A 24,132-nucleotide genomic window follows, 5' to 3' on the forward strand; every position below is an offset into this window, starting at 1 on the left:
GACCCAACAGATACTCTAGAGCCCTACTGACGACCCAACAGGTACTCTAGAGCCCTACTGACGACACAACACGCATCTCGTTCATAGACTTTAGTATGCAAACATACTGGGATTAAGAGTAGCTGTCAAAAGCAGTGTTTCTGACCTGACAATGGGACAGAACAGACATGTTCTGGGTTGACTACTGTACATGCTGAGCTGTCAAACGAAGCAATTACTCTACTTTCGACGGCGGTACAATACCAGATGTTTCGGTTCAGAAGATTTAGCAAGCCCTCTTGATTGGACAGTACATAGGAATTCTTAAACAATAGTGAAAACAAACATATCACCATGTGAATTGTTCCCATGTTTCATGAGCTGAAAAAAGATCCCAGAAATGTCCCATACGCATAAAGAAAGCTCTCAAATTGTGCACAAATTTGAGCATTTGGACTTTTCCAAGGTTATCCCATCCACTTGACAGGTGGGGCTGATGACACGTGTTCACCTTGTGCTGAGGACAATGAGGCCGCTCTGAAATGTGCATTTGTCGCAATGCCACAGCTGTCAAGTTGAGGGCGCGTGCAATTGGCATGCTGACTGCAGAAATGTCTGCCAGAGTTATTGCCAGATAATTAAGTCATTTCTCTACTGTTTTCCGCATCAAAAGTCATTTGTAAAGAATGTGCCAGTACTTCCAACCGGCCTCACGACCAGGAATTGTAATCTTGCCAGCCCAGGAACTCCACATCCGGCTTCACCTGCAGGATCGTCAGAGACCAGCCACCTGGCAGCTGATGAAACTGGAGTATTTCTGGCTGTAGCAAAGCCTTTTCATGGGGGGGGGGGGTCACTCTGATTGTCTGGCTCAGTGGGTGGGCCTATGCCCTCCCATGATATCATAGATCAGGCCTCATTTATTTCAATTGACTGCTTTCCTTATATAAACTGTAACTCAAGTTGTTGCATGTATATTAATGGATAATATCAACCCACTTCAGTGGTCACTGTTACGGGTGCAATGATATCAAGTGTATTCTATCCATAAACTCAGATTAGGACCCTGACAGTCAGTTGGAGCCAGTAAGGCAGTGGTCACCAAACCACCCTGTAGTCTCCTGGGGGAACTCAATCACTTGTGGCTGAGTAACAGGGTGTTTTTCACTTGCATTGTTAATTCCAAATGGACCTCAAACCCCTACACATCTTAGTCACTCTGGTATATCTGCAAGGATTGTCAGTGGTATTGTAGGTAGCCTAGTGGTTAGGGTGTTGGGCCAGTGAGCGAATCCCCGAGATCACAAGAATCTGTCGTTCTGCCCCTGAACAAGGCAGTTAACCCACCATTCCTCATAAATAAGAATGTTCTTAACTGACAAGTTAAAGGATAAATAAATTGTCAGGTCGCTATGTTTTGGGAACAAAACATTAAGTGACGATTATTGTATTGGACAATATACAAATGTGTTTGAGATCATTTGAAAAATTATTTTATTGAGAATGTATTTATTAGATGTAAAAAATCTAAATGTAAAGATTTGAAGGTTTAGTTTTGGGGTGTTGTGAGAAATGAGTCCACAGAAATATGGTCCAAAAATGGTGTCCCCGCTAAAGAAGTTAATACCACTGGGCTAGTAGGAGTTACCACCCTATTTCTAGTACCGCTCATTTCAAATCAGTCAGGGGAAGTGACGAGCACACTTTGGGAGGAAGGAGAGAGAATTGGGACACGGTCCCAACATTTCTAAAGGGATGCTACCCTCTTCTGTCGTATCATGTAGAGAAGGTTTTGGCTTTCGACTTCCTCTTTCTGGGCAGCAGGGGGGAGAGGGTGGTAGCCAGAGGTTCCTCTTTGACCAGTGTGGCTGAGGAGGGGGGTGGTAACCCCAAACCAAGAGAACCAGGCTCCAGCTTGACCCTGGAGGTCTTGGGGGAGCGAGGTGACCCAGCTTTAGGCCTCTTGGCTGGGGAGGCTTGGTGGGCAGAGGGGCAGCTGTGCTGGTTCAGACACACGGAGCAGAGAGGATTGACAGGTAGACACACCTGTTGACCAAACCCCACCAGCAACCAGTTGATCTCACTCCATAGATCCCTGTGTCGGGGAAGAGAGAGGAAGATCATCAATCACCATCTCAGTCTTCATCAAAATCATGTCGGACAGAAATCACAAGGCAAAATGTTTCTCTTTCCTGCTGTAAGGGATCTGATTGGTCAGTGACTGGTTAACCAGTGACCTGATGGGGTAGAGGAAGTGGTGGGGTCACCTTGGTAACCAGTCTTCCAGGGCCTTGCGTGTCTCCTCTGGGTTCTTGGTCCCACCTCTTGTCCATCCCAGCCGGTTGGAGATACGGTGGACGTGTGTGTCCACGCCTACTCACACACACAAACAATAGAAAAACTATCCCATTATAAGACGCCCACAATATAATCCAATAGAACTACAACTGCACAACATTAGACCACATCACAACATGCAGACTAGAGTATGGGATTTGTAGTCCTACAATTGAAGTCAGAAATTTACATACACTTAGATTGGAGTCATCAAAACTTGTTTTTCAACCACTCCACAAATGTCTTGTTAATTAACTAACTACAGTTTTGGCAAGTTGGTTAGGACATCTACTTTGTGCATGACAAGTAATTTTTCCAACAATTGGTTACAGACAGATTATTTCACTTATAATTCACTGTATCACAATTCCAGTGGGTCAGAAGTTTACATACACTAACTTGACTATGCCTTGAAACAGCTTGGAAAAATTCCAGAAAATGTCATGGCTTTAGAAGCTTCTGATTGGCTAATTGACATTATTTGAGTCAATTGGAGGTGTACCTGTGGATGTATTTCAAGGCCTACCTTCAAACTTAGTGACTCTTTGCTTGACATCATGGGGAAATCAAAAGAAATCAGCCAAGACCTCAGATTTTTTTTTTAGACCTCCACAAGTCTGGTTCATCCTTGGGAGCAATTTCCAGACGCCTGAAGGTACCAGGTTCATCTGTACAAACAATAGTACGCAAGTATAAACACCATCATCTGATGAAACAAAAATATAACTGTTTGGCCAAAATGACCATCAAAACATAACGTTTTGAGGAGAAAGGGGGAGGCTTGCAAGCCGAAGAACATCAGAACCATGAAGCACGGGGGTGGCAGCATTATGTAGTGGGGGTGCTTTGCTGCAGGAGGGACAGGTGCACTTCACAAAATAGATGGCATCATGAGGATGGACAATTAGGTGGATATATTGAAGCAACATCTCAAGATATCAGTCAGGAAGTTAAAGCTTGGTCACAAATGGGTCTTCCAAATGGACAATGACCCCAAGCAAACAAATTTGTGGCAAAATGGCTTAAGGACAACAAAGTCAAGGTATTGGAGTAGTCATCACAAAGCCCTGAACTCAATCCTATAGAAAATGTGAGGGCAGAACTGAAAAAGCGTGTGTGAGCAAGGAGGCCTACAAACCTGACTCCGTTACACCAGCTCTGTCAGTAGGAATGGGCCAAAATTCACCCAACTTATTGTGGGAAGGTTGTGGAAGGCTACCTGAAATGTTTGACCCAAGTTAAACAATTTAAAGGCAATGCTACCAAATACTAACTGAGTGTATGTAAACTTTGACCCGCTGGGAATGTGATCAAAGAAATACAACCTCTACTATTATTCTGACATTTCACATTATTAAAATAAAGTGGTGATCCTAACTGACCTAAAACAGGGAATTTTGACTAGGATTAAATGTCAGAAATTGTGAAAAACGTTAAATGTATTTGGCTAAGGTGTATGTAAACTTCTGACTTCAAACTGTATATGAGCCATACCTACCTATGCCAGAGACCTGGTGCCAGGCGATGTCCATGGCCAGGTGAGCCATCTTGGGTCCTACTCCAGGTAGTCGTACCAGGCCCTCCACTGTGTTAGGGATGTCCCCTCTAAACTCCCTCTGGAGCATCACTGACGTCTGCTTCAGGTACTTCACCTTGGTCTGGAGGGGGGGGGGTTGGAGAGAAGACATGTCAAGGTTTTATTCATTAGTATTCACACCCCTTGACTTTTTCCACATGGTACAGCCTGAATTTAAAATGGATTACGTTGAGATTTGTCACTGGCCTACCCACAATACCCCATAATGTGGAATGTTTTTATTCTTTTACAAATTAATTAATAAAAAGCTGAAATGTCTTGAGTATTCAACCCTTTGTTGTGACTAAATAATAATAATAATACAAGTAGACTAAATAATAATAATAATAATAATTAATAAATAATAATAATAAAAGTAGACTAAATAATAATAATAATAAAAGTAGACTAAATAATAATAATAATAATAATAATAATAATAATAATAATAATAATAATAATAATAATAATAATAATAAATAAATAATAAAAGTAGACTAAATAATAATAATGATAAAAGTAGACTAAATAATAATAATGATAAAAGTAGACTAAATAATAATAATAATAATAATAATAATAATAATAATAATAAATAAATAATAAAAGTAGACTAAATAATAATAATGATAAAAGTAGACTAAATAATAATAATAATAATAATAATAATAATAATAATAATAAATTAATAATAAAAGTAGACTAAATAATAATAATAATAATAATAATAATAATAATAAATTAATAATAAAAGTAGACTAAATAATAATAATAATAATAATAATAATAATAATAATAATAAATTAATAATAAAAGTAGACTAAATAATAATAATAATAATAATAATAAATAATAATAATAATAATAAATAAATAATACAAGTAGACTAAATAATAATAATAATAATAAATAATAATAATAATTAATAAATAATAAAAGTAGACTAAATAATAATAATAATAATAATAAATAATAATAATAATAATAATAAATAATAAAAGTAGACTAAATAATAATAATAATAATTATAATAATAATAATTAATAAATAATAAAAGTAGACTAAATAATAATAATAATAATTTCAGGTGGAAATATTTGCTTAACAAGTTGCATTGACTCACTCTGTGTGCAATAATAGAGTTTAACATGACTTTTGAATGACTGCCTCATCTCTGTACCCCACACATATAATTATCTGTAAGGTACCTCAGTCGAGCAGTTCATTTCAAACAGATTCAACCACAAAAACTAGGAAGGTTTTCCAATGGCTCATAAAGTAGAGCAGATGGGTTGGTAGATGGGGGAAAAAAAATAATATATATATATATATTTTATTAATTATATTGAATATCTCTTTCAACATGGTGAAGTTAGTAATTACACTTTGGATGGTGTCGATACACCCAGTCACTACAAAGATACAGGCGTTCATCCCAACTCAGTTCCCGGAGAGGAAGGAAACTGCTCAGGGATTTCACCATGAGACAAATGGTGACTAAGTTCAATGGCTGTGATAAAACACTGAGGATGGATCAATAACATTGTAGTTACTCCACAATAATAACATAAATGACCAAGTGTAAAGAAGGAAGCCTGTACAGAATACAAATACTCCAGAACATGCATCCTGTTTGCAACAAGTCACTAAAGTAATACTGCAAAAAACTGTGTCAAAGCAATACATTTTTTGTCCTGAATACAAAGTGTTGTATTGGATTTGCCTCAAACATTTTACGGATTACCAATCTCCATATTTTAAAGGATAGGGGTGGCTGCATCATGTTATGGGTATGCTTTTAATTGTTAAGGACAGGAGAGTTTTTCAGGATAAAATAAACAGAATGGAGCTAAGCACAGGCAAAATCCTGGAGGAAAACCTGGTTCAGTCTACTTTCCACCAAACACTGGCAGATGAATTCATCTTTCAGCAGGACAATAACCTAAAACACAAGGCCAAATATACACTGGAGTTGCTTACCAAGAAGACAGTTAATGTTCCTGAGTGGCCGAGTTACAATTTTGACTTAAATAAATAAAAATATATGGCAAGACCTAATGGTTGTCTAGCAATGAACAACAACCAATTTGACGGAGCTTGAAGAATTTTGAAAAGAATAATGGGCAAATGATGCATAATCTAGGTGTGGAAAGCTCTTAAGAAACTTCCCCAGAAAGACTCACAGCTGTAGTCACTGTCACATGTATTGACTCAGGGGGTTGAATTACTTATCTAATCAAGATATATTAGTGTTTTATTTCCATGAATTTTCTACAAATATTTATACTTTATCTGTGACAGAGTGTAGATCGTTGACCCATAACCCCCACAATTAAATCGATTTTAATCCCACTTTGTAACACAACAAAATGTGGAAATAGTCGAGGGGTGTGAATACTTTGTGAAGGCAGTGTACAGTGTGCGTTACCCTCCAAAAGCCGACAGGGTAGATGAGTTGTCCCAGTGTGTCATCGTCAGTGTTGACTATGTTGTCCACTGTACAGCCATGAGCCCTGAGTCTCTGCAGAGCCGCACTGGTCACCTGGTCCCTTGTCTGGCTTGACAACATCAGAGACACCAGCACCTGGTAACGTCGCACCTGGTGGAAGAGATGAGGAGGAGGGGAGAGAGATGAATCACACTTCATCATCTGGCAGTTCCGATCGATGAATCTGGGTTTGGCGGATGCCAGGAAAACGCTACCTGCCCCAATGCATAGTGCCAACTGTAAAGTTTGGTGGAGAAAGAATAATGTTCTGGGGCTGTTTTTCCATTGTCCGGGCTAGGCCCCTTAGTTCCAGTGAAGGGAAATCTTTACACAACAGCATACAATAATATTTTAGAAGATTCTGTGCTTCCAACTTTGTGGCAACAGTTAGGGGAAGGCCCTTTCCTGTTTTAGCATGACAACGCCCCTGTGCACAAAGTGAGGCCCATACAGAGTGTGGATCGATGTGGAAGAATTTGACTGGCCTGCACATAGCCCTGACTTCAACCACATCGAACACCTTTGGGATGAATTGAAACGCCGACTGCAAACCAGGCCTAATCGCCCAACATCAGTGCCCGACCTCACTAATGCTCTCTTGGCTGCAAGTCCCTGCAGCAATGTTCCAACATCTAGTGGAAAGCCTTCCCAGAAGAGCGGAGGCTGTTATAGCAGTAAAGGAGGGGGACCAACTCAATATAAAATGCCCATGATTTTGGAATGAGATGTTCAATGAGCAGGTGTCCACATACTTTTGGTTATGTAATGCATCTCCTTGCTAGTATGCCTCTTATCCACTGCCTTGTGTCAAAATGGAGTGTTCAGTAGGCGTACACCGTTTCTAAAGAGGTCTCCACTCTCAGAATGAGGTTGACTCATCACTCCTGGTGGGAGAACAGGTGTGCATAACTAACATATCCCGTAACATCTAACTTGTATATCCTTGTCTGTCATGGTGGTATAGCCTGATTGAACTGGCCTCATAAAAACAGCTTGGGATGTATTAATTAGTCGCACACTGTAGCAAAAAGTTTTCCAACGGATAACGTACTGCAGCGAAATCAAGTGTTTCTATTGGACAAATTCAGCTAAGTCCTGCCTAATTCTGTTTGCTTCTGTTTGGTTCCTAATGAATACACCCCAGCTACACCCCAGCTAGCTAGCTCGGCCCATCTCCCATCTCCAACACTTTTGCACTGTTTGTTTCGTAAGCTCATAACAAATCATATCCAGTGACATAACTGCAGTTCCACATCCTCCTTTTATAGTGCTGGATGTATTTCACCTTTATCCTGGAACATAAATCAGATCTACAGCCTTCTGACCCTGCTCTGTAGAACCCCTCCACCTCTAATGGGCATTCTACTGTTCTACCTGCAGGGTTCATCTCGTGGTGGAACCCTGCTACTACCTCTGTGTGTTCTACTGTTCTACCTGGATGGTTCAACTAGTTCTACTGGTGGAACCCTGCTACTACCTCTGTGTATTCTACTGTTCTACCTGCAGGGTTCATCTAGTTCTACTGGTAGAACCCTGCTACTACCTCTGTGTATTCTACTGTTCTACCTGCAGGGTTCATCTAGTTCTACTGGTGGAACCCTGCTACTACCTCTGTGTGTTCTAACGACCTACAGGAAACAGCCACCACCAGCCGTGGAAAAGGAGTTTGTGTGATTGGCACAGACGACATACTGTATGTGTCAGGAATGAGCCCTTTGTGTGTTACATATTGTCATGACCAGTGTTACATATCGTCATGACCAGTGTTACATTTCGTCATGACCAGTGTTACATTTCGTCATGACCAGTGTTACATTTCGTCATGACCAGTGTTACATCGCGGCATTACCAATACATAATCCTTCATAGACCTACATAGATCCTGACCAGTACTACATAGACCTACAAAGATCCTGACCAGTACTACATAATCCTTCATAGACCTACATAGATCCTGACCAGTACTACATAGACCTAAATAGATCCTGACCAGTACTACATAGACCTACATAGATCCTGACCAGTGCTACATAATTCTTCATAGACCCTGACCAGTACTACATAGACCTACATAGATCCTGACCAGTGCTACATAATCCTTCATAGACCCTGACCAGTACTACATAGACCTACATAGATCCTGACCAGTACTACATAATCCTTCATAGACCTACATAGATCCTGACCAGTACTTTTACCTTGGCCAGATTGCAATTGTAAATGAGAACTTGTTCTCAACTTGCCTACCTGGTTAAATAAAGGTGAAATAATTGTTTTATTTATTAAGATCCTGACCAGTACTACATAGGCCTACATAGACCCTGACCAGTACTACATAGGCCTACATAGACCCTGACCAGTACTACATAGGCCAACATAGATCCTGACCAGAACTACATAGGCCTACATAGACCCTGACCAGTACTACATAGGCCTACATAGACCCTGACCAGTACTACATAGGCCTACATAGATCCTGACCAGTACTACATAGGCCAACATAGATTCCTGATCAGTATCAGAGCTAGACCCTGTGGTCTTTGACAGACAGTGAAACATCTCGTGCTCCAGTGAGTTACACCTGCCGCAGGTGAGAGGTTTGTGACCAGTAATGACCTGGAAGTACATCTGTTGGTTTCTAACCCCCCAGTAGACATGCTGGTCGAGCTGCTGCAGTACAGCAGCACAGTGGGCAGAGAACCTACAGCGGTGGGGAGTAAAAACTACAATTTGGTTAATTTAGAGGGGCCTATTTTGCCCCAATTGACTATTTTCAGGGGTATTTTTTTGGGGGGGAGAGCGGAGCTCCCTCAACCTCCTACAATACTTTAGGGGCAAAATATAGGGTCAAAATGCACAAAGCCCTGGTGTAGATCAGGTCTCCGCCCCACGGGTCTAGATCAGGTCTCCGCCCCACGGGTCTAGATCAGGTCTCCGCCCCACGGGTCTAGATCAGGTCTCCGCCCCACGGGTCTAGATCAGGTCTCCGCCCCACGGTCTAGATCAGGTCTCCGCCCCACGGGTCTAGATCAAGTCTCCGCCCCACGGGTCTAGATCAAGTCTCCGCCCCACGGGTCTAGATCAGGTCTCCGCCCCACGGGTCTAGATCAGGTCTCCGCCCCACGGGTCTAGATCAGGTCTCCGCCCCACGGGTCTAGATCAGGTCTCCGCCCCACGGGTCTAGATCAGGTCTCCGCCCCACGGGTCTAGATCAGGTCTCCGCCCCACGGGTCTAGATCAGGTCTCCGCCCCACGGGTCTAGATCAGGTCTCCGCCCCACGGGTCTAGATCAGGTCTCCGCCCCACGGGTCTAGATCAGGTCTCCGCCCCCACGGGTCTAGATCAGGTCTCCGCCCCACGGGTCTAGATCAGGTCTCCGCCCCACGGGTCTAGATCAGGTCTCCGCCCCACGGGTCTAGATCAGGTCTCCACCCCAGGTGTAGATCAGGTCTCCACCCCAGGTGTAGATCAGGTCTCCATCCCAGGTGTAGATCAGGTCTCCACCCCAGGTGTAGATCAGGTCTCCACCCCAGGTGTAGATCAGGTCTCCATCCCAGGTGTAGATCAGGTCTCCACCCCAGGTGTAGATCAGGTCTCTACCCCAGGTGTAGATCAGGTCTCTACCCCAGGTGTAGATCAGGTCTCTACCCCAGGTGTAGATCAGGTCTCTACCCCAGGTGTAGATCAGGTCTCTACCCCAGGTGAATGCCAGGTCAGAGACGACGAACAGGTAACTGTTGAGCTCCCTCTGCCTGGCAGGGTGGACTGAAGACAACCTCTGTGAAGCAGGAGAAGGCTAGGGCGAACTCGGGGAAGGTGAGGGCGTACTCGGGGAAGGTGAGGGCGCGGGAGAGGGAGGAGCCGAGGCAGGAAGCGGTCTCTTGGTAGGGCAACAGGAGGTTCATGATACCAGGGAAGAATGTGTGGACGGCACGGAGCAGGGGGTAGCAGGGGATGGTCCACCTCTGACCCGGAGAGGATGAGGGAGCGGACAGAGGGGGAGGGGAGGCAGTGGCCAGGGGAGGTAAGAGGAGGGGAGAGGAAGGAAGGTGGGGAGGTAAGAGGGAGAGAGGAGGGGAGCGGAAGGAAGGTGGGGAGGTAAGAGGGGGAGAGAGGAGGGGAGAGGAAGGAAGGTGGGGAGGTAAGAGGGGGAGAGAGGAGAGGAGGGGATGTACGGTAGTGGGGGGTGTACGACAGAGAGACAGAAACCAGTGGGGTCTCACCCACCTCATCAGGGGCGTGTGTGTCGTAGCATTTCTCCGCCCCCATGAGGTCAACAGGTGCGTCCCTGGCACTCCTCATCTGACGCACATGACCCAGCTGCTTACTCCAATCAGGAGGCTCCCAGTGTTTAGGCTCCTCCTTCCCATCGTATTCCACCTTCACCTGGCCCCGCCTCCTACGCAGGATGGGTGCCAGTGGTAACAGGGACAGGGCTTTGTCTGGCTCAGCTTGTGATTGGCCGATGGATGAGCGACGGAACCTAGAGGAGCCAATATCTGCATGGTAAAGTAGTGGCGGGGGACAGAAGAACAGTGATGAGGTGTGCTGAACATTCTGAGGCACACAGAAATTATGTCACATTCTTCATGTACAGAACAACTGAACATACAGGAAGTAGTAGACGTCATCGTCACCTGTGTCAAAGATAGTAGGGGTGTATTCAGACTGTGTGCATATAGCCAGGCCATAGGCTCTCTTTCTCTGAAGACTGTCGTCATCTCTTAGTCGTTGTTTTAGGCTACAGCTTGTCCCATCTGAAAGTCCCTCAATCATGCAGCAAGACATTGCTTCAGTTTATAAATGTCAGAAGGGCAATGTTGTGATAAAACGGATTCATACCTGAAGCGTCTCGTCCCAAACTCTGATTTGATACGCTCGAAACTTCTTCCTCCTGTTTCACGTGCGCCCTCAACACTCTCCTCTCCATCCTAGTTTTTAACGTCGTGGCTAAACCGGCATGGGGCACGGTCTTGTTACCGCTCCGAGTGATGACCGCGGTACTCTCAACGAAATAAGGCGAGGTCATTTTGAAACAGTGGAAAGCATAGGAGACAGTTGTGCTGCAAGTGGGACGGACCGTGGCTAACAACATTAGCTTGTTAGCTATTTTAGTGCTAAAATAAAATCTGGTTAGCTAGCTAAAACACATGTATATAAGTTTTGGTAACATTTTCCAAGTACTATTGATGGATATTGAAACGTGACCCACTATGGTTGTTGATTTAATTTTCAAACGACAGGCACGTTAAGACTAGCTAGAACATTAAATGTTACATTTTTAGCTCGACACCTCTTGCTTCGCCGAACAATGTTTTTAGTAGGAACTACATTTCCCATCAGCTCCCGCGACAAACGTGTTTTTATAGGAAGTGCCCGACAGTCCATCCGGTTGTCGAGTGGGGGGACTGATCTGACTTGGGGAAAGCTTTTGAAAAATTGGGATAAACAAATTCTAAATGCATGAATTTGTCTTGCTCGGTATTTTGTCCACCTGCCAGCCTCACGTGAATGACGCCAGAAACACATCTAGATCGATAGAAGGTATGAACTTCCGTTGTTTTTAAAGCCCTAGGTCTGGAACGAAAACAAGCAGATAGCTAGTCAACATTATCTATTTATTAGTGCTTGTTTGTGTCGCTCTTTCTCCCTGTCCGCTATTTTGTCAGCTGTTCCGGACGGATGTTGAACATACACGAATGGGCACCTGAATGGGTACTGTTGTTCCCTATAAAACAGAACTAGATAATATTAGTTAGCTGTCGTTTTTCACTCGGTTCTCTCTCTGCTTGACAGGGAGAATTATTTCAACATTCTCCTGGCTTGTTTCGTGGTACTCTCTCTCCCCCCAGCTAGAACTCAATAGCTGATTGTCGCTGATCCCGAGGATGTAGGTACTACTGACTAGCTACTGAAGTATAGCCTAATTGCGTCCCAAATGGCACTATATTCTATATGTAGTGATTGTGCCATTTGGGGCGTATTCTATATTAGCACGGACACACAAACTACCACTTTCCCGTGACCATAACAGAGTCATCCTAGCTGCTTTCTGTACAAGCGGTTATTATTCGCTTTATGTAACAACAACGTTATGAATATCATATCAAAGGCCCTTTAGAATGTGCAGAGGAATGGAGTGTTTCTACGGCAATTGTTTGCTATCTGATGTGCTCGCTTTGCAAGATGCATGTGGTGTGAGTCTGGACGTGCACTAATTTATGAAGAACCACAGGTGCAAAGGACAAAAACGATGTCGAGAAGGGGTGTGATGTTGGGGCATGTCTCTGTCTCTCATTTATCTGTTTGACAGAAACGATCAGCAGTCACGTAATGCAAAAAGTTGGGCCAGGGCTGCTGGCCCGATCTTTCCTTGATTCCTTGTACTCAAAACACATTTAAGTGAATTTTATTTCTGGTATAAAAATAAATAAAAAACATTGAAGGTCTGAGGAGAAGCAACCTGGTGGTTAAAAGGAGGTGAGTGGGTAGGTGGTGAGGAAACGTAGTCAATAAACTGAACATTGATAACCAACTGTTTTCCGAGACACCAAGACAACTCCATGGCTTTTCTAAATGATACAAAGTTCCCATAGAGGAGTGGAATAATGGACCACCCACTACTATTCATGTTCTCTCTCTACCACCCAATACTATTCATGCTCTCTATCTACCACCCAATACTATTCATGTTCTCTCTCTACCACCCAATACTATTCATGTTCTCTCTCTACCACCCAATACTATTCATGTTCTCTCTCTACCACCCAATACTATTCATGTTCTCTCTCTACCACCCAATACTATCCATGTTCTCCCTCTCTACCACCCAATACTATTCATGCTCTCTCTCTACCACCCAATACTATTCATGTTCTCTCTCTCCCTCCCACCCAATACTATTCATGTTCTCCCTCTCTACCACCCAATACTATTCATGTTCTCTCTCTACCACCCAATACTATTCATGTTCTCCCTCTCTACCACCCAATACTATTCATGTTCTCTCTCTACCACCCAATACTATTCATGTTCTCCCTCTCTACCACCCAATACTATTCATGTTCTCTCTCTACCACCCAATACTATTCATGTTCTCTCTCTACCACCCAATACTATTCATGTTCTCCCTCTACCACCCAATACTATTCATGTTCTCTCTCTACCACCCAATACTATTCATGTTCTCTCTCTACCACCCAATACGATTCATGTTCTCTCTCTCTCTCTACCACCCAATACTATTCATGTTCTCTCTCTACCACCCAATACTATTCATGTTCTCTCTCTACCACCCACCCAATACTATTCATGTTCTCTCTCTACCACCCAATACTATTCATGTTCTCTCTCTACCACCCAATACTATTCATGTTCTCTCTCTACCACCCAATACTATTCATGTTCTCTCTCTACCACCCAATACTATTCATGTTCTCTCTCTACCACCCACCCAATACTATTCATGTTCTCTCTCTACCACCCACCCAATACTATTCATGTTCTCTCTCTACCACCCAATACTATTCATGTTCTCTCTCTACCACCCAATACTATTCATGTTCTCTCTCTACCACCCAATACTATTCATGTTCTCTCTCTACCACCCAATACTATTCATGTTCTCTCTCTACCACCCAATACTATTCATGTTCTCTCTCTACCACCCAATACTATTCATGTTCTCTCTCTACCACCCAATACTATTCATGTTCTCTCTCTACCACCCAATACTATTCATGTTCTCTATCTACCACCCAATACTATTCATGTTCTCTCTCTACCACCCAATACTATTCATGTTCTCTCTCTACCACCCAATACTATTCATGTTCTCCCTCTACCACCCAATACTATTCATGTTCTCTCTCTACCACCCAATACTATTCATGTTCTCTCTACCACCCAATACGATTCATGTTCTCTCTCTCTCTCTACCACCCAATACTATTCATGTTCTCTCTCTACCACCCAATACTATTCATGTTCTCTCTCTACCACCCACCCAATACTATTCATGTTCTCTCTCTACCACCCAATACTATTCATGTTCTCTCTCTACCACTCAATACTATTCATGTTCTCTCTCTACCACCCAATACTATTCATGTTCTCTCTCTACCACCCAATACTATTCATGTTCTCTCTCTACCACCCACCCAATACTATTCATGTTCTCTCTCTACCACCCACCCAATACTATTCATGTTCTCTCTCTACCACCCAATACTATTCATGTTCTCTCTCTACCACCCAATACTATTCATGTTCTCTCTCTACCACCCAATACTATTCATGTTCTCTCTACCACCCAATACTATTCATGTTCTCTCTCTACCACCCAATACTATTCATGTTCTCTCTCTACCACCCAATACTATTCATGTTCTCTCTCTACCACCCAATACTATTCATGTTCTCTCTCTACCACCCAATACTATTCATGTTCTCTCTCTACCACCCAATACTATTCATGTTCTCTCTCTACCACCCAATACTATTCATGTTCTCTCTCTACCACCCAATACTATTCATGTTCTCTCTCTACCACCCAATACTATTCATGTTCTCTATCTACCACCCAATACTATTCATGTTCTCTCTCTACCACCCAATACTATCCATGTTCTCCCTCTCTACCACCCAATACTATTCATGCTCTCTCTCTACCACCCAATACTATTCATGTTCTCTCTCTCCCTCCCACCCAATACTATCCATGTTCTCCCTCTCTACCACCCAATACTATCCATGTTCTCCCTCTCTACCACCCAATACTATCCATGTTCTCCCTTTCTACCACCCAATACTATTCATGCTCTCTCTCTACCACCCAATACTATTCATGCTCTCTCTCTACCACCCAATACTATTCATGCTCTCTCTCTACCACCCAATACTATTCATGTTCTCTCTCTACCACCCAATACTATTCATGTTCTCTCTCTACCACCCAATACTATTCATGTTCTCTCTCTACCACCCAATACTATTCATGTTCTCTCTACCACCCAATACTATTCATGTTCTCTCTCTACCACCCAATACTATTCATGTTCTCTCTCTACCACCCAATACTATTCATGTTCTCTCTCTACCACCCAATACTATTCATGTTCTCTCTCTACCACCCAATACTATTCATGTTCTCTCTCTGACCCTGCTGGTTTTACTAACCTGTGTTCCTCCCTCTGTTTCCCCCAGAGCCCCAGTAGAGTGTAAGCTGCCTGGTCCCTCCCCACAGGACCCCTCCTGGACCCCCAGCCATGAACAAGCAGCCCAGTAAAGAGAGTCTGAAGGACAAGGTAAAGGGGATATTTGGTTTGGGATCCCCTCGACCCCCCAGCAAGCAGACAGAGAGCAAGCCCTCAGAGTTCATCATCACACTGGATATACTCAAGGTATGTGAGAGTGTGATGCGACCACACACACACACACACATACGTACTGTACACACTGCACACACACACCACATACAGTATATACCACACACTGTACACACACACCACACACACACACACACCACACATACATACCACACACACACACACATTCCACACACCACATACATACCACACACACACGCACACACTGTACACACATACCACACACACTGTACACACACGCATACTGTACACACACACACACACACACACATACTGTACACACACACACACACTGTACACACACACACATACTGTACACACACATACTGTACACACACACACACATACTATACACACACACACATACTGTACACACACATCACACACACACACATACTGTACACACACACATACTGTACACACACATACCACACACACAATCCGTTTTCTGTCTCTGACCATCTTGCTGTCTTTCTCTTCAGGAGCTGCACCCTGACTGTGGCCTTAGCAACAGAATCCGGGTTGCTAACCATGTCTCTGACCTGGCCAAGGCCAAGAAGTTTGAGGAGGTGAGAGAGCACTGTGTGTGTGTGTGTGTGTGTGTGTGTGTAGACGGGTTAGCTAACAACGTCACAAAAAATATGTGCACACTTCAGTGTGTCAGAAGTCAGTGTGTTGTGATTCTACATGGCCACACAGCGACAAGAAGCTGTCGTGTGGGGAATCGTCGGGGGCTCCTTTTCAGCTCGTTTCTTAAAATCTGGTTCTTGATATCATGTCTTGTTTTGACTGAGGTCAAGTCTATGCTAATACTGTATGGTTAAAATCTGTATTAATGTGTGTGTGTGTATTAATGTGTGTGTTTTACAGCATGCAGTGGAAGCCGTATGGAAGGCAGTGGAGGACATGCTGACTCCAGAACAGCCACCTGAAGCTAGACATGCTGTCCTGCTGCTCCTCAGAGCTGTCATACAGGGACAGGTACACACACACACACACACACAGAGACACACAGACATACACACACACACACAGAGACATACACACACACATATACACACACACATACACACACACACATATACACACACACACACATATACACACACAGACACACACACTATCTAGGAGGCACCACAGAGAACAAGAAAGTATGTTGACTTCCTGTGTGTGTTCCCTCTGTGTGTGTGTCTACCAGGGTGAGCGTCTGGGTCCTCTGCGGGCCTTCTTCTTCAAGGTGATCAGAGACTACCAGCCGTCCAATGAGGACCTGTCTGACAGGCTGGAGGTGTTCAAGGCCCTGACGGAGAACGGGAAGGACATCACGTACCTGGAGGAGGACATAGGTGAGACACACACCTTACAACATCAACCCTTTTTACACTGTGACATGTAGATGGTTCCACCCCACAGTCTTTTGACAGTCGTTACACTACCATGTTACCATGTTACAGAGTCTGTCCACGAGATATTCACTTGACCAATGAACAGCCCAACTGGGACCCTTGAGAAAGATATTGACTGATTGGTCACGATATGTTTGACTGACTGGTCACGATATTTTTGACTGATTTGGTCACAATATCTTTTGACTGACTGGTTGATTTAATTTATTGATCACCTGCAGCTGGGTTTGTCCTGCTGTGGATGGACATTGGTCTGACCGCTGACTTCCTCCACGTCCTGGTCAACCTGGTCAAGTTCAACAGCTGCTACCTCGACCAGAACGTATCCGTCATGGTCCAGTAAGAACACACACAGTCCTGTACAACTAACCTTGTGGGGACACACAATTCAGTCCCATTCAAAATACTATTTTCCCTAACCTGTACCCTAACCTTAATCCCTAACCTGTACCCTAACCTGTACCCTAACCTTAATCCCTAACCTGTACCCTAACCTTAATCCCTAACCTGTACCCTTACCTTAATCCCTAACCTTAATCCCTAACCTTAATCCCTAACCTTAATCCCTAACCTGTACCCTAACCTGTACCCTAACCTTAATCCCTAACCTTAATCCCTAACCTGTGCCCTAACCTGTACCCTAATCTTAACTCGAAACCCTAGCTCCTAACCCTCAACCTAACTCTGTAACTCCTAACACTAATTCTACCCTATACCCCACTAGAAATGGCATTTGACCTTGTAGGGACTAATAAAATGTCCCCAGTTGGTCAAATTTTTGTTAGTATAATATTTTTGTGGGGTCTTCTGATTAAACACAGACACACACACACACACACACACGCGCTACGTCTCAGTGTGTGTGGTTTTGTCCAACAGGAAGATCTGTCTGCTGTGTAACCGGACTACAGCCTCTACAGACATTGAGGTAATATTTAATTTACTCTACAGACATTGAGGTAATATTTAATTTACTCTACAGACATTGAGGTAATATTTAATTTACTCTACAGACATTGAGGTAATATTTAATTTACTCTGCAGACATTGAGGTAATATTTAATTTACTCTGATGTCGAGGTTTTACAACTCTGGACTTTTTATTCATGAGGTCATTAACCCTTACGTGTGTGTGTCGTCTCGGGGTATGTGTGTGTGTGTGTGTGTCGTCTGTGTGTGTCGTGTGTGTGTGTGTGTGTGTGTCGTCTGTGTGTGTGTGTCGTGTGTGTGTGTGTCGTGTGTGTGTGTGTGTCTGTGTGTGTGTGTGTGTCGTGTGTGTGTGTCGTCTCTGTGTGTGTGTGTGTGTGTCGTCTCGGTGTGTGTGTGTGTGTGTCGTCTCGGTGTGTGTGTGTGTGTGTCGTCTCGGTGTGTGTGTGTGTGTGTCGTCTCGGTGTGTGTATGTGTGTCGTCTCGGTGTGTGTATGTGTGTCGTCTCGGTGTGTGTATGTGTGTCGTCTCGGTGTGTGTGTGTGTGTCGTCTCGGTGTGTGTGTGTGTGTCGTCTCGGTGTGTGTGTGTGTGTGTGTGTCGTGTGTGTGTGTCGTCTGTGTGTGTGTGTCGTCTCTGTGTGTGTGTGTGTGTGTCGTCTCTGTGTGTGTGTGTGTTGTCTCGGTGTGTGTGTGTGTGTGTGTGTGTGTGTCGTCTCGGTGTGTCTGTGTGTGTGTCGTCTCGGTGTGTCTGTGTGTGTGTCGTCTCGGTGTGTCTGTGTGTGTGTCGTCTCGGTGTGTCTGTGTGTGTGTCGTCTCGGTGTGTCTGTGTGTGTGTGTCGTCTCGGTGTGTCTGTGTGTGTGTGTCGTCTCGGTGTGTCTGTGTGTGTGTCGTCTCGGTGTGTCTGTGTGTGTGTCGTCTCGGTGTGTCTGTGTGTGTGTCGTCTCGGTGTGTGTGTGTGTGTGTGTGTGTGTGTCGTCTCGGTGTGTGTGTGTGTGTGTGTCGTCTCGGTGTGTGTGTGTGTGTGTCGTCTCGGTGTGTGGGTGTGTGTGTCGTCTCGGTGTGTGGGTGTGTGTGTCGTCTCGGTGTGTGTGTGTGTGTGTGTGTGTGTGTATGTGTGTGTGTGTCGTCTCTGTGTGTGTGTGTGTGTCGTCTTGGTGTGTCTGTGTGTGTCCAGATGGCTCTACAGGTGCTGGATGCGGTGGTGTGTTATAACTGCCTCCCCTCTGACTCCCTCACCGTCTTCATCATCACTCTCTGTCGCACCGTCAACGTCAAGGAGTTCTGTGAGTCCTGCTGGAAGGTGAGCAGGGAGTGTTGGTGAGGGAGTGTTGGAGTGTTGAGGAGGGAGTGTTGAGGAGGGAGTGTTGAGGAGGGAGTGTTGAGGAGGGAGTGTTGAGGAGGGAGTGTTGAGGAGGGAGTGTTGGTGAGGGAGTAGGTGAGTGTGTGAGGGAGTGTAGGGGAGGGAGTAGGTGAGTGTGTGAGGGAGTGTAGGGGAGGGAGTGTAGGTGAGGGAGTGTAGGTGAGGGAGTGTAGGTGAGGGAGTGTAGGTGAGGGAGTGTAGGTGAGGGAGTGTTGGGGAGGGAGTGTTGGTGAGGGAGTAGGTGAGTGTGAGGGAGTGTTGGCGAGGGAGTAGGTGAGTGTGAGGGAGTGTTGGCGAGGGAGTGTTGGCGAGGGAGTGTTGGCAAGTGTGTGAGGGAGTGTTGTAGAGTGTGTGTCTGATCTACTTGTCATGTTAATTAATCTGACTAAACAATAATAATAATAGTAATGATTAATATTCTAACATCTAACTGTTTGTGTATAATCTGTTGATCATTTCTATCTGGCAGATGATAATACTGCTCCTCCTCTCATCTCCCCTCTCCTCCCCTATCATCTCCCCTCTCCTCCTCTCCCCTCTCCTCTCCTCCTCTCTCCTTCTCCCCTCTCCTCCTCTCCCCTCTCCTCTCCTCCTCTCTCCTTCTCCCCTCTCCTCCTCTCCCCTCCCCTCTCCTCCATCTCTCCAGTTGATGAGGAAGGTGTTGGGGACTCATCTGGGCCATAGTGCCATATACACCATGTGCCGTATCATGGAGGAGAGGTAACAACCCTGTGTGTGCCTGCGTGTGTCTAACCTCTCCTCTCTGTGTGTCTAACCTGTCCTCTCTGTGTGTGTGCCTGCGTGTGTGTGTGTGCCTGCGTGTGTGTGTGTGCCTGCGTGTGTGTGTGTGCCTGCGTGTGTGTGTGTGTGCCTGCGTGTGTCTAACCTCTGTGTCTAACCTGTCCTCTCTGTGTGTCTAACCTGTCCTCTCTGTGTGTCTAACCTGTCCTCTCTGTGTGTCTAACCTGTCCTCTCTGTGTGTCTAACCAGTCCTCTCTCTGTGTGTCTAACCAGTCCTCTCTGTGTGTGTGTCTAACCAGTCCTCTCTCTGTGTGTCTAACCAGTCCTCTCTGTGTGTGTGTGTGTGTGTCTAACCTGTCCTCTCTCTGTGTGTGTGTGTGTCTAACCTGTCCTCTCTCTCTCTGTCAGGGCGTATATGGAGGATTCTCCATTGCTGAGAGGAGCAGTGTTCTTTGTAGGGATGGCTCTATGGGGGGCGCACCGTCTCCCAGCCTTAAAGAACACCCCTACCCTGGTCCTCCCATCATTCTATAAGGTAGGATCCAGAGAGAGGGGGGGGGGGGGGGAGATTCAGCATTTTAAAGGTGCATTAGAGGAGTTTTTACTTTGACCTCTGACCAACCCCTGACCTTTAACCCCCAGGCGATGTGGTGTGCCAACGAGATGGTGTCATATGAGATCGTTCTGTCCATCACCAGACTGATAAAGAAGTATGGCAAGGAACTCCAGGTGGTCACATGGGACATACTGCTGGGGATCATAGAGAGGTTACTACAGCAGATTCAGGTACACACAGACACACACAGACAAAGATACAGACACAGACACACACAGACAAAGATACACACACACACACACACACACAGAGACACAGATACAAAGACACACACACACACACACAGAGACCCAGAGACAAAGACACACACACACACACAGACAAAGATACACACACACAGACAAAGATACACACACACACACACACACACACACACACACACACACACACACACACAGAGACACATACAGACAGACCGAGAAAATGAATGTAGTTCTCTCTCTCTAGTCTATAGGCAGTGCAGAGCTGAAGTCCATAGTGTTTGAGTTCTCTCTCCAGTCTATAGGCAGTGCAGAGCTGAAGTCCATAGTGTTTGAGTTCTCTCTCCAGTCTATAGGCAGTGCAGAGCTGAAGTCCATAGTGTTTGAGTTCTCTCTCCAGTCTATAGGCAGTGCAGAGCTGAAGTCCATAGTGTTTGAGTTCTCTCTCCAGTCTATAGGCAGTGCAGAGCTGAAGTCCATAGTGTTTGAGTTCTCTCTCCAGTCTATAGGCAGTGCAGAGCTGAAGTCCATAGTGTTTGAGTTGCTGACTACAGTGGAGGAGCTCTATGAGCAGAATGGCTTCCATGGATCATCTGACAAGTTCTTCAGTCTGGTGGAGAAGTGTGCTGACAAAAGACCTGTGAGTCACTCTTCCTCTTCCCCCTCTTCTCCTTTCCTCCTCTTCCTCAGCTTCTCCTTTCCTCCCCTTCTCCTTCCCCTCTTCTCCTTTCCTCCACTTCCCCCTCTTCTCCTTTCCTCCTCTCATCGGCCCTCCTCTTCCCCCTCTTCTCCTTTCCTCCTCTTCCTGCTCTCATTGGCCCTCCTCTTCCCCCTCGTCTCCTTTCCTCCTCTTATAGGCCATCCACTTCCCCCTCTCATCGGCCCTCCACTTCCCCCTCTCATCGGCCCTCCACTTCCCCCTCTCATCGGCCCTCCACTTCCCCCTCGTCTCCTTTCCTCCTCTTCCTCCTCTTATAGGCCCTCCACTTCCCCCTCTCATCGGCCCTCCACTTCCCCCTCGTCTCCTTTCCTCCTCTTCCTCCTCTTATAGGCCCTCCACTTCCCCCTCTCATCGACCCTCCACTTCCCCCTCTCATCGGCCCTCCACTTCCTCCTCTTCTCCCTCTTCTCCTTTCCTCCTCTTTTCTACTTCCCCTCTTCTCCTTTCCTCCTCTCATCGGCCCTCCACTTCCTCCTCTTCTCCCTCTTCTCCACTTCCCCTCTTCTCCTTTCCTCTTCTTCTCCTTTCCTCCTCTTCTTCCTCCTCTTCCCCCTCTTCTCCTTTCCCCCTCTTCTCCTTTCCCCCTCTTCTCATTTCCTCCTCTTCTCCACTTCCCCTCTTCTCCTTTCCTCTTCTCCCTCCTTTTCCTCCTCTTCTCCTTTCCCCCTCTTCTCCTTTCCCCCTCTTCTCCTTTCCCCCTCTTCTCCTTTCCCCTCTTCTCCTTCCTCCTCTTCTCCTTTCCTCCTCTTCTCCTTTCCTCCTCATCAGCCCTCCACTTCCTCCTCTTCTCCTTTCCTCCCTCATCAGCCCTCCACTTCCTCCTCTTCTCCTTTCCTCCTCATCAGCCCTCCACTTCCCCCTCTTCTCCTTTCCTCCTCTCATCGGCCCTCCACTTCCCCCTATTCTCCTTTCCTCCTCTTCCCCCTCTTCTCCTTTCCTCCTCTTCTCCTTTTCTCCTCTAATAGACCCTCCACTTCCCCCTCTTCTCCTTTCCTCCTCTTCTCCTTTCCTCCTCTTCTCCTTTCCTCCTCTTCTCCTTTCCTCCTCTTCTCCTTTCCTCCTCTCATCAGCCCTCCACTTCCTCCTCTTCTCCTTTCCTCCTCTCATCAGCCCTCCACTTCCCCCTCTTCTCCTTTCCTCCTCTCATCAGCCCTCCACTTCCCCCTCTTCTCCTTTCCTCCTCTCATCAGCCCTCCACTTCCCCCTCTTCTCCTTTCCTCCTCTTCTCCTTTCCTCCTCTTCTCCTTTCCTCCTCTTCTCCTTTCCTCCTCTCATCAGCCCTCCACTTCTCCCTCTTCTCCTTTCCTCCTCTCATCAGCCCTCCACTTCTCCCTCTTCTCCTTTCCTCCTCTCATCAGCCCTCCACTTCCTCCTCTTCTCCTTTCCTCCTCTTCTCCTTTCCTCCTCTCATCGGCCCTCCACTTCCCCCTCTTCTCCTCTTCTCCTTTCCTCCTCTTCTCCTTTCCTCTTCTCCTTTCCTCCTCTCATCGGCCCTCCACTTCCTCCTCTTCTCCTTTCCTTCTCCTTTCCTCATCTTCTCCTTTCCTCCTCTAATAGGCCCTCCACTTCTCCATCTTCTCCTTTCCTCCTCTAATAGGCCCTCCACTTCTCCTTTCCTCCTCTCATAGTCCCTCCACTTCTCCTTTCCTCCTCTAATAGGCCCTCCACTTCTCCTTTCCTCCTCTCATAGTCCCTCCACTTCTCCTTTCCTCCTCTAATAGGCCCTCCACTTCTCCTTTCCTCCTCTCATCAGCCCTCCACTTTTCCCCTGTGTCTGACAGTCTGTGTGATGTCTGTTATTTGCCTTCACTTTGTCTTCCATTGTTCTTGTAAGGAGTTGTTGTTGTGATGTCATCAGGATGCGTCGGTGCTGACTCTGATATCGTACCGGGCCCAGTCCATCCAGCCAGCTAAAGACGGGTGGATCCAGAGCCTACAACCGCCTTATGGAGAAGTTCTTCAGGTAACTGTATAGTGCTGTGTGGTCGCCACGGATACCAAACCAGGCAGTCGCCATGGAAACAAAAACCAAACTAAAAGTTGTTATAGGTGCCCGTTGAGTGATTGTCATTCCCGTCTTATGTTGAACATTATTCAGGGAAAGAAAGTGTGTTAAACTGCTTCTCTGGGTCTCTCTCTCTGGGTCTCTCTCTGGGTCTCTCTCTCTCTCTCTGGGTCTCTCTCTGGGTCTCTCTCTGGTCTCTCTGGGTCCTCTCCTCTGGGTCTCTCTCTGGGTCTCTCTGGGTCTCTCTCTGGGTCTCTCTCTGGGTCTCTCTCTGGGTCTCTCTCTGGGTCTCTCTCTCTCTCTGGGTCTCTCTCTGGGTCTCTCTCGGCGCGCTCTCTCTCTCTGGGTCTCTCTCTCTGGGTCTCTCTCTCTTCTCGGGTCTCTCTCT

At 45.7% G+C, this 24,132-nt stretch overlaps 2 protein-coding genes across 2 annotated transcripts in view; one reads left to right on the forward strand and one right to left on the reverse strand.

Annotated features, from left to right (window-relative positions):
* Positions 1–1,449: 1,449 nt before the first annotated feature.
* nthl1 (nth-like DNA glycosylase 1) lies at positions 1,450–11,744 on the reverse strand. The gene is made up of 7 exons (XM_020471110.2): positions 11,223–11,744; positions 11,018–11,137; positions 10,608–10,879; positions 6,321–6,491; positions 3,815–3,974; positions 2,247–2,352; positions 1,450–2,074 (listed from the first exon to the last, which is right to left on the reverse strand). Exons 1-7 carry the CDS (start codon positions 11,473–11,475, stop codon positions 1,756–1,758), a joined length of 1,401 nt encoding a protein of 466 aa, XP_020326699.1. The 5' UTR covers positions 11,476–11,744; the 3' UTR covers positions 1,450–1,755.
* Positions 11,745–11,750: 6 nt separating this feature from the next.
* tsc2 (TSC complex subunit 2) overlaps positions 11,751–24,132 on the forward strand; it is a 63,057-nt gene continuing 50,675 nt past the window's right edge. Inside the window, 14 exon segments of the mRNA XM_031818502.1 lie at positions 11,751–11,924; positions 15,585–15,781; positions 16,249–16,335; positions 16,637–16,747; positions 16,965–17,112; positions 17,394–17,511; positions 18,052–18,100; positions 19,276–19,401; positions 20,108–20,181; positions 20,611–20,737; positions 20,845–20,988; positions 21,521–21,658; positions 23,598–23,678; positions 23,680–23,702. Coding sequence (XP_031674362.1) covers positions 15,647–15,781; positions 16,249–16,335; positions 16,637–16,747; positions 16,965–17,112; positions 17,394–17,511; positions 18,052–18,100; positions 19,276–19,401; positions 20,108–20,181; positions 20,611–20,737; positions 20,845–20,988; positions 21,521–21,658; positions 23,598–23,678; positions 23,680–23,702 — 1,361 coding nt within the window. The 5' untranslated portion in view covers positions 11,751–11,924; positions 15,585–15,646.

This window comes from Oncorhynchus kisutch, unplaced genomic scaffold (genome assembly GCF_002021735.2).
Source record: "Oncorhynchus kisutch isolate 150728-3 unplaced genomic scaffold, Okis_V2 scaffold1439, whole genome shotgun sequence".
Taxonomy (NCBI): Eukaryota; Metazoa; Chordata; class Actinopteri; order Salmoniformes; family Salmonidae; genus Oncorhynchus; species Oncorhynchus kisutch.

Bases quoted from the DNA above. Each gene is read 5' to 3' on its own strand.
- nthl1 (XM_020471110.2), bottom strand. From the start codon at position 11,475: ATGTTGTTAGCCACGGTCCGTCCCACTTGCAGCACAACTGTCTCCTAT. The intron at 10,880-11,017 runs GTGACGATGACG...TTTACCATGCAG, and splicing joins CCCTACTATCTTTGACACAG to ATATTGGCTCCTCTAGGTTC. The intron at 2,075-2,246 runs GTGACCCCACCA...TCCCCGACACAG, and splicing joins CTGGAAGACTGGTTACCAAG to GGATCTATGGAGTGAGATCA.